A 12249-nucleotide genomic window follows, 5' to 3' on the forward strand; every position below is an offset into this window, starting at 1 on the left:
GTTTCTCATTAAATTTGGTAACATTAGCTTATGGTTATCAGTCATGGTCCATGTAGTTTGTGTGCAAACCACTAGGAGGCACTACTAAACAGTACTCTACTATAGAGTGTCACGCATACAGTGAGCACAGTACTTTTGGGCTGCCAAAAGGATAGCTAAATATAGTATATAATGATTATCTCATTATAGGAGTTTATCACATCACAATTTGCAATATTGTAACTCTTGATCGGTCATTAACTTGAAAACATATTGTCTTGTATCCAAGAAAAATGTTACCAGTCTAAAGTTTTAAGTGTGTTTTGAATTGAAGTTGATCTTATTACTCACAGTTTACCATACTTATAACTGCAACACCATTACTGTTCCCTTTTCCTCCTGTAGTTTAACGCCTATGCCCAGGCTGTCAGCTGTCTCAGCAGTTTTGTCCAGGCAACCACCCACAACAAGGAGGTAAGAACCTGAATTGCACATGGTTCATTTCTTGATGACTGATAAACTCACATCATTGCAAGAATGGAGTCTTAGAATTTTCTTGTAGACAATGTAATCTGGTGCATTTTATCATAAATTAGGAATACTTTCTGCCATTTGGTAACACTTTAATGCATAAGATTTGTACCGTTTGATTTGATAGCAACAGTTTTGATCATTCTCACCTAAAACAAGAAACCATTCATGGCTTAGTAATTTGCCGAAAACACTTTTGATCTAAAGACTTTATCGGTAACAGTTATGACAGAGTTAAGACACACCACCCCTGCTGTCATGCTTGCACAGATGTGTGGCCCAAGGGCATCACCTTATACATCAAAAGTTCTGAGAAGGATTTTAACTAACTTTGCATAATGTTGCAGCACTTGCAAAATCAGAGGTATTTACTTTGACAAAGTTTGAGGAACTTGCATTTATCATATACGAGGGGTGATCAATTAGTCCTCGGCCTCACCCAGAACTAAAGTCCACATCTCAAATTTTGGGTCATAATTATGTAGTATGACATGTTTTAGCAATATCCACCAAACTTCAAATTATTGTGGTCAATATTTTTAGTCGACGTCCATTTGAAAACTAGTAGGTAAGTGATGAGAAAAAGTTGAACTCTGATCAGAGATGTGTGGGTCGAGTTCCTCAGGCCAAGAATTGGCATAAAATCTCCAAAGACATTGTCAAAATGTTTGATGAAGATTCCCTTCTTATTTCAACTAAAAAGAAGTGGGTATCCGACTTTCAGCAGAGCAAGTTGGCCAGCATACCTCAGGTCGCAGCTCAATTGTCCATGTTTGTATCCTTCTACCTCACGTAATACTACTGAGTGCCGTCTGCAAAATAATTATCACAACGATTTGAAACTTGGTAGACATGCATAAAAGACTTCATACTACATAATTATTTCCCAAAATTTGAGCTGTGCACCTTATTTCTGGGTGAGGCCGAGGACTTATTGATCACCCCTCGTATATCATATAATGTCCACTGCATGTCATCAAACCCCTCAGGTGATCCACAAGTCTCTGGACAACCTGAACGCCGCTAACCAGGCCAACTACTACGCAGGGCTGGAGTATGCCTTCAAGATCTTCAACAATGTGAGTCTTCTTCTTCTTTGGGGTTAGGCAGCCAGCATCAACTTGTAGATGAATCTGCTGCGCTTGACGGGTAGTGCTGGTGCTGGGAATGGTTTTCTGTTGTCTGTACCGATTGTGAAGGGGGGGGGGGGAAGGTGTCTGGTGACTAGCTGGGTCTAGTAGAGGTGGGTCACCCTGTCCCTGAAAGACGCCAGGGAGGGGGCAGCCACCATCTCTGTAGGCAAAGAGTTCCACTCTGCCACTGTCAGAGGGAAAAATGAGAACTGTCTGTAGGCCATAGCACTTTTGTAGGTTTAAAATGTAGCTTGCAAATAATTCACTCTATTTTTTGTTTTGCATAACTGGTATGGTACACCGCCTAGTTAACAGACCAGTTTTGTTCAAGCTTCAAGCTGCGTAAGACTGGGGTTTGATCCACTCATACCGGGATAGACCCCTTCTTTAATCAATCAATAAGTGTAATGGTTTTTTTAAAGGTGTGGTTGTCCTTAAATATGTGACCTCCGGCCTTACAACCCGTGTGAAAGAACATCCCTAACCAAAGATACGTACTAGTTAACTTGTGAGAAAATAAGCGTAAAATGTCAATTCCAGGGGTTAAACATTGGGGCATGCTAGGGATTGAGTCAACAACCCCAACCACAAAGCCACCTTGCCACCATTATTGATACATGACTTTTGTACTACAGTTTGAAATGGAAGATCGGAACGAGAACCAAGGAGCGGAATGCAACAGGATCATCGTCCTGGTAACGGAGAATGCTGAACTGTACCCCGAGGCAGTCTTCCAGAAGTACAACCCAGACAGAAATGTAAGCACTACAAATAATGTGTTAAACTTTTAAGTTTTTATGCAAAATAGAATGAAATATCTTAAATGTACAGTAACCAAAAAGACATGAGGGCCTGTTATGAGCCTTGTTTTTGTGGTAAAAGTGAAGTGAATAAAAAGAAATGAAATTAACAAAATGTAAATGAACTAACAAAATTTATGTACAAATCAATTTAATGTACTTGTCTTTGTAACACATAAGATTCATGCAAAAAATACCTGACTAGAGGACTGTAACCTTCCTCAAAGCCATAAATACAATGTAAATCACTGAAAAAAACTTATACTAAGTTATAGATCCTTGACATGAGAAACTAGTGAATTGTCATCATCATTTCTTAACCTCTATTAATTTTGATTTATTCACATCGATGGAACTTGCTTGGCTTAAAATCTGGATTTTTGCTCATTCTGTCCTGCTCAACACAATTGGTAAAAAGTAACTGGAGGTTTGTAGTGCCTGCAAAGCACAAAAGTTGATTCACCTGTTAACGATTGTATTTCTTTTCTACATTGTACTGTAGATCCGTGTGTTCGTCATCGTTGTGGGGGAGCCTATCCATGACTGGAGTGTGCTGCAGAAGATGGCATGTGACAACAGAGGTCAGTTGTGCCACAAAAAAAAAATTATTTATAGCAGTGTATAAAATGATTACAACAGTTAAGATGATAAGGATTGGAAACATTATTTAGAGAAAAGTTTTCTGGTTTCATCAAAAGAGATTGATTTGTTTTTGCCATGGTGCTGAAAAGCCATCCAATTGTTATTAGCCTTTCACAATGTGTAGTTTTTGATCTGCTGATCACGACTTATACAAAAGTTTGTATGGATTAGAAATGTGTATTTAATTCAAAACAAACCTTTGTGAAATGGTAATCTAAGGTACTTTCAATCTGTAGCCTAATGAAATAATGGAAATATCATTGATATTGGTTCAAGCTAATGTGTTTGTTTGTTGTTTACAGGGTACTTTTCAACCGTCAGAAGTGATGGTGCAGCCAGGGAGGCGTCAGGGGTAGGAACATAAATCATACACTCATAGATAAAACAGAAACCATTTTATATCAGATTCAAACCCAAAAACTAGAGGCTACATAACATCTTAGCCATTGTGAAATGCACTATCATGGTAAATGTTATGATATTCTTTTAAATGATGTGTCTAACATGTGTAGTCAAGTGGTTTGCGATCCAGCCTCTGAACTTAGAGGTTGGGAGTTCAAATCCTGTCTGTTGTCGCTTGCCCGACATGCATGCTACTAGAAAGGGTCGCAGTCCTTAGGACCGGATGTTAAGACATGGTCCACCCTTAACTGCAATTGTAGTAAAAAGCTAGGAGATTATTTCTAGTTATACAATGAAGCTGTAGATACTATACACATTGTCTGTTTTATCTTTCACAACCAGTGGAAGATTAGCTCAACTGTTCATTGAGTTTATTTGAGCTAACAATAATGGGTTGAGATCACTTTCACTTTGGATCAATGAAAACATGAATCTGTTGATAGTCATAAAAAAATAATCCAAGCATAGAATGCAGAATATAGTAGATTATCTATGAATAGTAATACTTTCTCAGTCAATAATCATTTTCAACAATATATTTATTATAATCTATGTGAAATATTTTGAAGATGATCAGCCCCAATAATGATATTTGTTTTACAACAAATCTGTCAAGGATCCAACCATTACCTGATAAGTATGCTTTTCACCAAATCCATATCACAGGTAGTGGGGGCACATGACTAAGGACAGGCTGGTGTGGTGGTGGTACCTGCTTCAGGTGTGCTGTCTGTCGACTTCTTCACCTGCCCAGGTGTAACCAACCTCCGCTGTACTAACCATTGTCTACTCTGTCCCTTTGATGATATCCTATTGTTCTTCACCTGTCTTGCTACTTAACGCCTTGGTTACATCCTTACCTGCAATATTTAGTACTGTAAAGTGCTTTATACTAATCTATACTACAAACAGTAACTGTTACAGAGACTAAACTCCCTTATGCATGATTACTCAGGGCCCAGTCACAATTTTGTACATGACTTGTGTACATGAATTCTATGACATTCACTGCAAATTTAGGACATTCTTGATTTGTAGTATATGAAGTCAGCGATCTTGTACAGAAAAGGTTGTCGTTCATCCTTTTTGACAGTCGGTTCTATCCTAGCCTTGCGACATCCTACGACAAAAATCATACAATGACTCTGACTGTACCCGGCAACCCACATTGGATTTACTTTTTCTATAGCAAAATTTCCACTTTCATGTTTTTATTTTGCATTTCTACATTTTGGCGGAGCTGGGCAGGGTATAAGATCTTTATTCAAATCTAACCAATCTATCCAATCTTGAGTATTTTAATCTCAGCGTGTGGATTTCTCGTACCTGATTTGGCCATTTTTCTTGCACCTGGTGAGTTACTGATGAGTCAGTTTGATTTCTCTTCCAAGGGTCACCTATTGGTATTGTCTACGCCTTTTCACACTTACTAACCTTCCTCAACCCTTGCTTCACTAAAAGCTGTCTTTACAACCCATCTAGCAACTCAGTTGCTGATTCCAGCAATACAAGTGACAGTGATGTTTTGTGCTATAATTATGATAATTGCAGGTTTCATTTTTGTAAACATAGATTTCCTTAGTTTTTTTATTACACATTTGATATTATATGTGTCTGGTTGATATATCTCCAATTGTTGGATTTCTTTGGATTGTCCCCATCTTGAAATTAAAGGGAGGCTAAATTTAAAATTGAAATGCCTACTTTACTTTGTTGAATATACCCCCAAAGTCAAGTTCTCACTTGTTTTACATAAGTCCAATATAAGTCGACCTAACTGCATCTCTTCTCACTTTAACAAAAGAACTCTGAGCATACAAATGTAATGCTTTTGCTAATTATTCTCAGGACTTCGGCCAGGTCCTGAGTCGACCAGTCGCCCTGGAGAATTCCAAGGAGGTCACCTTCTCCAAGATCTTCATGAGTGAGAAAGTGAGTGTTTGTGACTTAATTGCGACATTAAGTTCTGTTGTAGCCTTACTGAAAATCCTACAACAAACTTGTAAGCTAGGAAGGAATTCAATGTTTTGTTCACTTCAAAGTTCCTCTGTGTTGGACAGGTATATAAAAGAGTCGTTCTGAATCAAATTTGAACTGCAATTGCCAACACAAAGATTGGACTAATTTTGGATTGGTCAATGTTATGTGATTTCACCTTGATGGAATGCCTTGTACACAATTATTAGCTATAGACATTTGTTTAATGTTAGACTGACCCCTGTTAACCTCTGCTTTATTTACCCTGTTTCCAGGGTGACGACTTTGAGGTGTACGTCAGCTACCCAGTCATCAACACCACCATGGTACGGACAACTATATGATAGCTTACTTTGTTAGTTAGTGTATACAACAAAGCATTAAACTCACTTTGTAACAATACCATTTGTTCAGATATGATAGACATATAGATATATAGGGTAGCAACTTACTGTACGTGTAACAAGATGGTAGTAGAGGATAAGGATGTTGTTGTAATACATAAAAGTGCCAGTCTGCTTGTTTGGAATGCTGGAATATTGCAAAAAGTTTAGCCATCAAAAGGTTATCGGTTTGATTAAGTGAACATCACAACATCACCCACCTGTGGCGTAGTGGACTTGTGAGCCCATTTCTTGCCATATGGGTCTAATTCTGATGTGGACTCAGAGATCAGAACTTTGGACCGGAACATTACATGAAAGTTTCATCTTCAGATGGGAGAATGGTCCCATACTAGCCACCAGACTTAGTACTCACTTAAATGTTGAGGAGTCTGCCGCAATGTTCTGTAACCAAATTGGTTTTCACTGACAAAACCTGTTATATTTGATATGAAAAAGATTATAATCAGGTCAAACAAGGCCAGGAATTGAGCATGAGTTTGCTGAGTTTCAGATGGAAGAATATTTAGCACTTCAGAAAAAAGAATGTGCCAGGCATACAGCATCATTGAATCACTAGGATATCATTTTTCCCCTTAGGTTAATCCGTCCTATCTAGCAAAGGACGGGTCATGTAAAAATGATGATGGGACTTGTGATGTAAGTACCTGACGTGTATGGGTGGGGCCTGGGGTTACCATGGTGATAGAACATGTATGTGGGTGTGGTCTGTAAGGTAACCATGGTGATGGGCCCGGCAGTAATTGGTAGATGATATTGATTTTGATTCATTCATCCAATCCATACATTCATTCATTCATTCATAATCTTAAATTGTAACTACATTGATTGTAAAATTAATCATAGAATCTGATGTTGTTCTGAATGTTGCTGGCTGTTTTTTTCCCTTCAGAACCAGGCAGTGCTTGGAGTTGTGTCAGTGCCATGGCCTGTGAAAGAAATGAGAAAATCCCTTCCATTAAGAGAGGTAATTTTGCCACTTTCCTATTGAACACAAGATTGTTGATATGCGGTAACTGTTTTATCATATATTTACCTATAAGCTGTTTATTTGGAAGACTTTCTGCATCATGAAATAAAATTGTCACTTTATTATCTGAGTAACTGTTTCCCAACTTACATGTAACAGGAAAAAAAGTAAAACACCCATACCTATCCCTTACGTTTTTACACCTGATTCATAAAAGCCAAAAACATTTCATGATGGAAACTAAATCTAAACTTGGGAAGACTTCAAGGTAATGATATTGTATGTAAGCCCACTGAAATACAACAAACTCCCCCGATTACAGTAGCATGGCATTTTATTTATGACTGAGCTCATGGATGTATTGCCACTTTGTTATCTGTAAGGCCACTCCAATTTGATTTCTTGGTTAACGGATTTTTATTTTCAATTTTAGCCAAACAAAAATCATGAAAACAGAAGGCTGGGGTGAAAACTTGCACCTGACCCTGTTCACACCCTGAAACTGTGTGCACCAATTTGAAAGTAAAAACATCCCTCTGAGATTCTGTTTTCTTGTTGTTTTTCCAGACTAGCATTTAAAACAATCTTTTTTTTGAATTCCATTTATAACCAAGAAAATAAATTGGTGTAGCCTATAGTGCCTAAAAGAAAACCCTTTTTCACAGAAAATAGCTTCATTCTAAAACTCAAAGCTGATGCTTGACTCCTCTCTTTACTCTCTTTCTCTCTCTCTCTCTCTCTCTCTCCACCCTTCTTCCTATACAACATGGCAAGCAGCAGGTGAATATCGGCAGGTTTATTTTCTTTTCCTCTCTTGGAACTGTCTCTTTCTTCATCATTCTGCACCAGTCCTGTGTTGGTTGGCACCTCCGTACAACATCTGTCTTCAGGCACATTACATACTACTTTCCTTGGAAAACCTGTCTACATGTACCTCTTTTCATGACATGTCTGACTTGTCTACTACTGTAAATGCAGAAATGTTTGCACTGGTTCACGGTTTTTGCTGCAAACATTTTTGTCCAATACTGTAGCAGTATGTGACTATAGCGCTGCGGCGAGCTTGAAATCACAGCAAACACTCCATTTTCGCCTTTCGCTTGTACGAAATAAAACCCACACGAACTTAAATGCATTTACAGTATTCTGTAGCACCTCCTGATTGATATTACTCGAGAAGCACTTCATCTACTACTTTCCTTGCAAAACCTGTCTCTATACATTTGCCTATTTTCATGACATATCAGACTTGTCTTCTATTCTGTAGCACCTGCTCCTGATTAACATTACTCAACAATCACTTGGTGTACTATTTCCCAACAGTGTTTGTGGTCACACTGGTCCAGTCATAGTGCACTGTTAAAGAACCCCTTTGTACTACTTATCATGCAGTTGTCCCCCCCCCCCTATACAAAATTTACATATCCCTAGAAGCACATGATGTACTCCATCATCCAGCACATACAGTAGACTACTAGATGTTTTCACTAATTTTTCATATCAATGAAGCAGACAGGTGCTGACAGCCATGTTGGTGTCCTTGATTTGCATTTCAATGAACTGTAGCTCAAGCCAGCATTAACATTCAGCGTTTTTAAGATTCTATCTAAAAGCTTTCGTCTATTCTTCTGGTATTCTTTTCTGTGAGCTATGCTTACTTAATACAGGTTATTTAAGAGGGTCAGAAGATCTCTGGATGACCAAAAACACTTGAGTTATGATTCACTGAAATGCACATAGCTGCGTCTGCCTCCATGTTGATGTCCCTACGACGTCACATGAAAAAGCTCCTGACCTATCCTCTAGACTCACAGCTCATGACCGTACAGTTTATATAGTATTAGAAATACATGCAATGAAGACAAAAACTATCATACATATCAAGTACAATTAAATGCTGTAACAGTTGTCTTTCTGCACGACTTTAGTTGGATGAAGTTGTTCTAAAAGATAAAGCAACAGAGAACAATACACTCAGCTAAAGATAAAAGAATAGTGCTTTAGAGGAATATTTGCAATACATAATATGTATACATCCTGACTCTAACCCTAAGGGCATATAGGACTGTAGTATACTAACTCAACTTGCTGCATCACAACAGATATGTTTATCTTCATGGACTATATATGATACCACTTTTGTTATTATGTAATTATGATGATGAGCATTAGCAATTATAATGGTATTAATCTCGTATGATATTCTGTTGTTGCCCTCCTTTCCAGCTTGGCCACGGAGGTTATGCCTTCATCATCAACAACAACGGCTTTGTTGTTCTGCATCCACATCTTACGCCAGAAGTAAGCTCGAGATTTCTGTCATGGTGGTTTTACACCTATCCAACGACTGAGTGAGATCTGCAGTCTCCCAATATCATGATAATTATAGTAGAAGAAAATACAGGTCGAAAAATGCATAGATTTGTTGAGACCTGAGTTCTATGATCATGATTAGTTTACTTTTTCAGCTTGTACTGGTACAGTGTATTATGATTGTTATGAATATATACATTAACATGAAGCAAACTTTCAAATAACCAGATTGCTTGGCGTGAGTCTGTGGTTTAGGTATGAACAACCTTGGTTTCAGATCAGAGTGATGGTATCATACCAAAGTGGCACCAGTATAATTGGAATGTGTTTTCTTACATCTGTTACTATCTGTTTTCCAATAGGATGCCTTCTATTCAAAGCCGCCAACCCTTGACCTTCTAGACATTGAGTTCACGAACCCAGACAAGGAGGCCATGAGGAACAAAATGGTGAAACTGGAGACTGGCAGTGATGTCATCAACACTCTCACCAAGACACATGACCATGTGAGAACCAATCAGACACAAGACCTGTTTTACCCTCATGATATAGTAGCCAGGACCAATCACAGCACAGGTTACTCAAAGTTATCACCGAGTTTAAACCAATCATGGAAAAGAATACAAATAGTTCCATCATGTGAGAACCAATCAGACAGAACGCTTGTTTTGCCGTCATGATATATTAGAGCCAATCACAGCACAGGTTACACAAAGTAATCACCAAGCTTGAACCAATCAGGGAAAAGAGTACAAATTGTTTCACCATGTGTGAATCAATCAAAGAACAGATTGATATACCAATTTCAGGCTACTCATCAGAGAACTTTTTAGTTTTACCATTTGCAAACCAATCAGAGAGCAGATTAGTTTGACCGTCATGATGTCAGAACCAATCAGAGAGCAGATTAGTTTGACCGTCATGATGTCAGAACCAATCAAAGACCAGATAAGTTTTGAGTCCCTTAAGTCAAGCACAAGTCTATAAATGTCCTTGTTATTGGTTATTGGAGTCACAACCTCAATTTCAAGGTCATCTTCCCTTGGCCTACCTGTGGTGACCCATATAGCTGAGGGCATCAAATTACTCTATATATAGATTTTGTGCTTCAAGAGTGTAGAGTTGTATTTCAGTGTTGACACTAGGTTGTGAACCTCTCTGACTGTGAGTGAAGTTGGCTTCGGATAACACCCATAAAATCGTTGCATGTCAGCCCAAATTTTTGCATTTAATTTGTTGTACAACACAAGTTATGTTCTTTCTATAACATAAGCATCTTCTTTAGAATGATTGTTTATAGAGCTGAATATGGAATTTAGGAATTTAAGAATTGGTTCACAGGAAAGTGCCCAGTTGTTATCTATGGTTGACATTGTGAGATGAGCAAATGAGATAAGACATCACCTGTCTTGATAATATTTGCCTTTGTATGGCTAGTGAAAGAAAGTCTCATATTTATTTTCCTAAACTTTGATATTTTGATGAATTTTTCAGCACTACATTGATGAGGTTCAGATGACTTACCACTATGGTCCAGTCACAGGCACAGGTTTCAGGTACATCTTTTATATACAGTGGAAGCAGCATGTCTGTATAGACCATTTGTCAGCGCATTTTATAGGATTGTGGTATGGTGTCTTTATACAAACATTTAGCAGCCCTTAGATATCGTCTTTGCTAACTTTTAACGTATAGTTCCGGGTCATATTTACCTTCGTTTATTCAAAACGGTTGCCACAATCTCCCCGAGCTTTTAAAGAAAACACTCAAAAAGCTACTAAAATCACACAGATCACTCATTATGCAACATTTCATAAGCCAGCACCTTCAAAGCAGATTTCAAAGTTTTGTTTGTTTTTCTCTGCAAAGCAACACATTCACAGAAAACCTGTGATTTCTTGTTTCAGCATGGGTCTGGGTATTCCACAGTACCACCCTGGGTCACTGGACGTGTCTGGGGTCTCATACCAGGAAGGTTGGTCTCATTGTGATGTTCTTCACTTCAGGGATCTCACTGTAGTTTTTTTTCACTGTAGTTTTTTTTTCATAGTGAATATGCATGAAAAAGGAGTCTTTTTTAGGATTGAAATATTGTATTCTCCATATATCATCATCATCATCTGGTCGTGAGAGTGTCCCGGATGTTCATGTATTGCATGCTGAAATGCAATAGAATCCAATGTACCAATAAATTAAATCTGCAATGTTGCAAATACATTACATTTTGTACATGAAGTAATTCTGAACGTAGCCTGATGGTTTTCACTGTTTTGCAGGATACCAGGCTTTTGAAAGCAACTCAGCAGGAAAGTTGGTCCTTACACCACTGTGAGTCTTTATTTATATAATATTATGCAATGTAATGGTTGATGATAGAAAGGCTGCTGTGCATAGAATGGGACACTTTTTGATTTACTTTCATACTGTAAATTCATTCACTTTAATTTGCACCGACTTTATTTTGCTGTAGATGTTTTTTTTGGGTGTTTTAAGTTTGCGTTTGAAACATAGTTATGCATATTTGCCATGTCATGACTTTGCGCTGGAAAGATCACTCATTTCTCCGGCCATTATTGTTTTCTTCTGTGTGTTTTGTTCAGTCAGTTTTCTTGTGCACGCTAACAGTTCATTTTGTTGGGAATGGCCAGAAAGAGGTAAATGAGCAGACAATTATTACAGAACCTCCAAATGACCAATGATTTCATATGATCATGACCATTAGGTACATTTTATCATGCACCTTGGAGAAAAACATCCTGGCAACTAGCTAAGAATCTCAGAAAAAAAGGTTTTGCTGGCAGATTCTGTACAGTTCATCAAAACAAAGGATAATGATAATGGTTTCTTCATCATCTTCCAGTTATTACTGCAGTAATTACACGTCCAGTCCACACAACTGCCAGGACAACCTGCGCTGTAAGGTGAGGGAGAAGATCGCAGACGCACACCACCTGGATCAGAACAAACCTGAGCACTGTAAGACGCTTACATCATGATCATTATAGACATTACTATAAATGCAGAAATGTACGCGGAGTTTTGATTTCACGGTAGAAGAAAATGAAGTGTTTGCGGTGGTTTTGAGTTCACGTTTGAAA

At 38.1% G+C, this 12249-nt stretch overlaps 1 protein-coding gene across 4 annotated transcripts in view; it reads left to right on the top strand.

Annotated features, from left to right (window-relative positions):
- LOC136434560 (voltage-dependent calcium channel subunit alpha-2/delta-2-like) overlaps nt 1-12249 on the top strand; it is a 76482-nt gene that overhangs the window by 48865 nt on the left and 15368 nt on the right. For 3 of the 4 annotated variants that reach the window (XM_066427426.1, XM_066427427.1, XM_066427428.1), the window contains exons 10-24: nt 385-453; nt 1500-1589; nt 2279-2401; nt 2946-3024; nt 3388-3437; nt 5336-5419; nt 5740-5790; nt 6448-6507; nt 6761-6835; nt 9065-9139; nt 9514-9657; nt 10646-10707; nt 11059-11126; nt 11428-11479; nt 12012-12127. In XM_066427426.1, coding sequence (XP_066283523.1) covers nt 385-453; nt 1500-1589; nt 2279-2401; nt 2946-3024; nt 3388-3437; nt 5336-5419; nt 5740-5790; nt 6448-6507; nt 6761-6835; nt 9065-9139; nt 9514-9657; nt 10646-10707; nt 11059-11126; nt 11428-11479; nt 12012-12127 — 1198 coding nt within the window. The remainder of the gene's footprint in view (nt 1-384; nt 454-1499; nt 1590-2278; nt 2402-2945; nt 3025-3387; nt 3438-5335; nt 5420-5739; nt 5791-6447; nt 6508-6760; nt 6836-9064; nt 9140-9513; nt 9658-10645; nt 10708-11058; nt 11127-11427; nt 11480-12011; nt 12128-12249) is intronic. The other variant, XM_066427429.1, reaches the window with a different exon arrangement.

This window comes from Branchiostoma lanceolatum, chromosome 5, assembly GCF_035083965.1.
Source record: "Branchiostoma lanceolatum isolate klBraLanc5 chromosome 5, klBraLanc5.hap2, whole genome shotgun sequence".
In the NCBI taxonomy this organism is placed as follows: domain Eukaryota; kingdom Metazoa; phylum Chordata; class Leptocardii; order Amphioxiformes; family Branchiostomatidae; genus Branchiostoma; species Branchiostoma lanceolatum.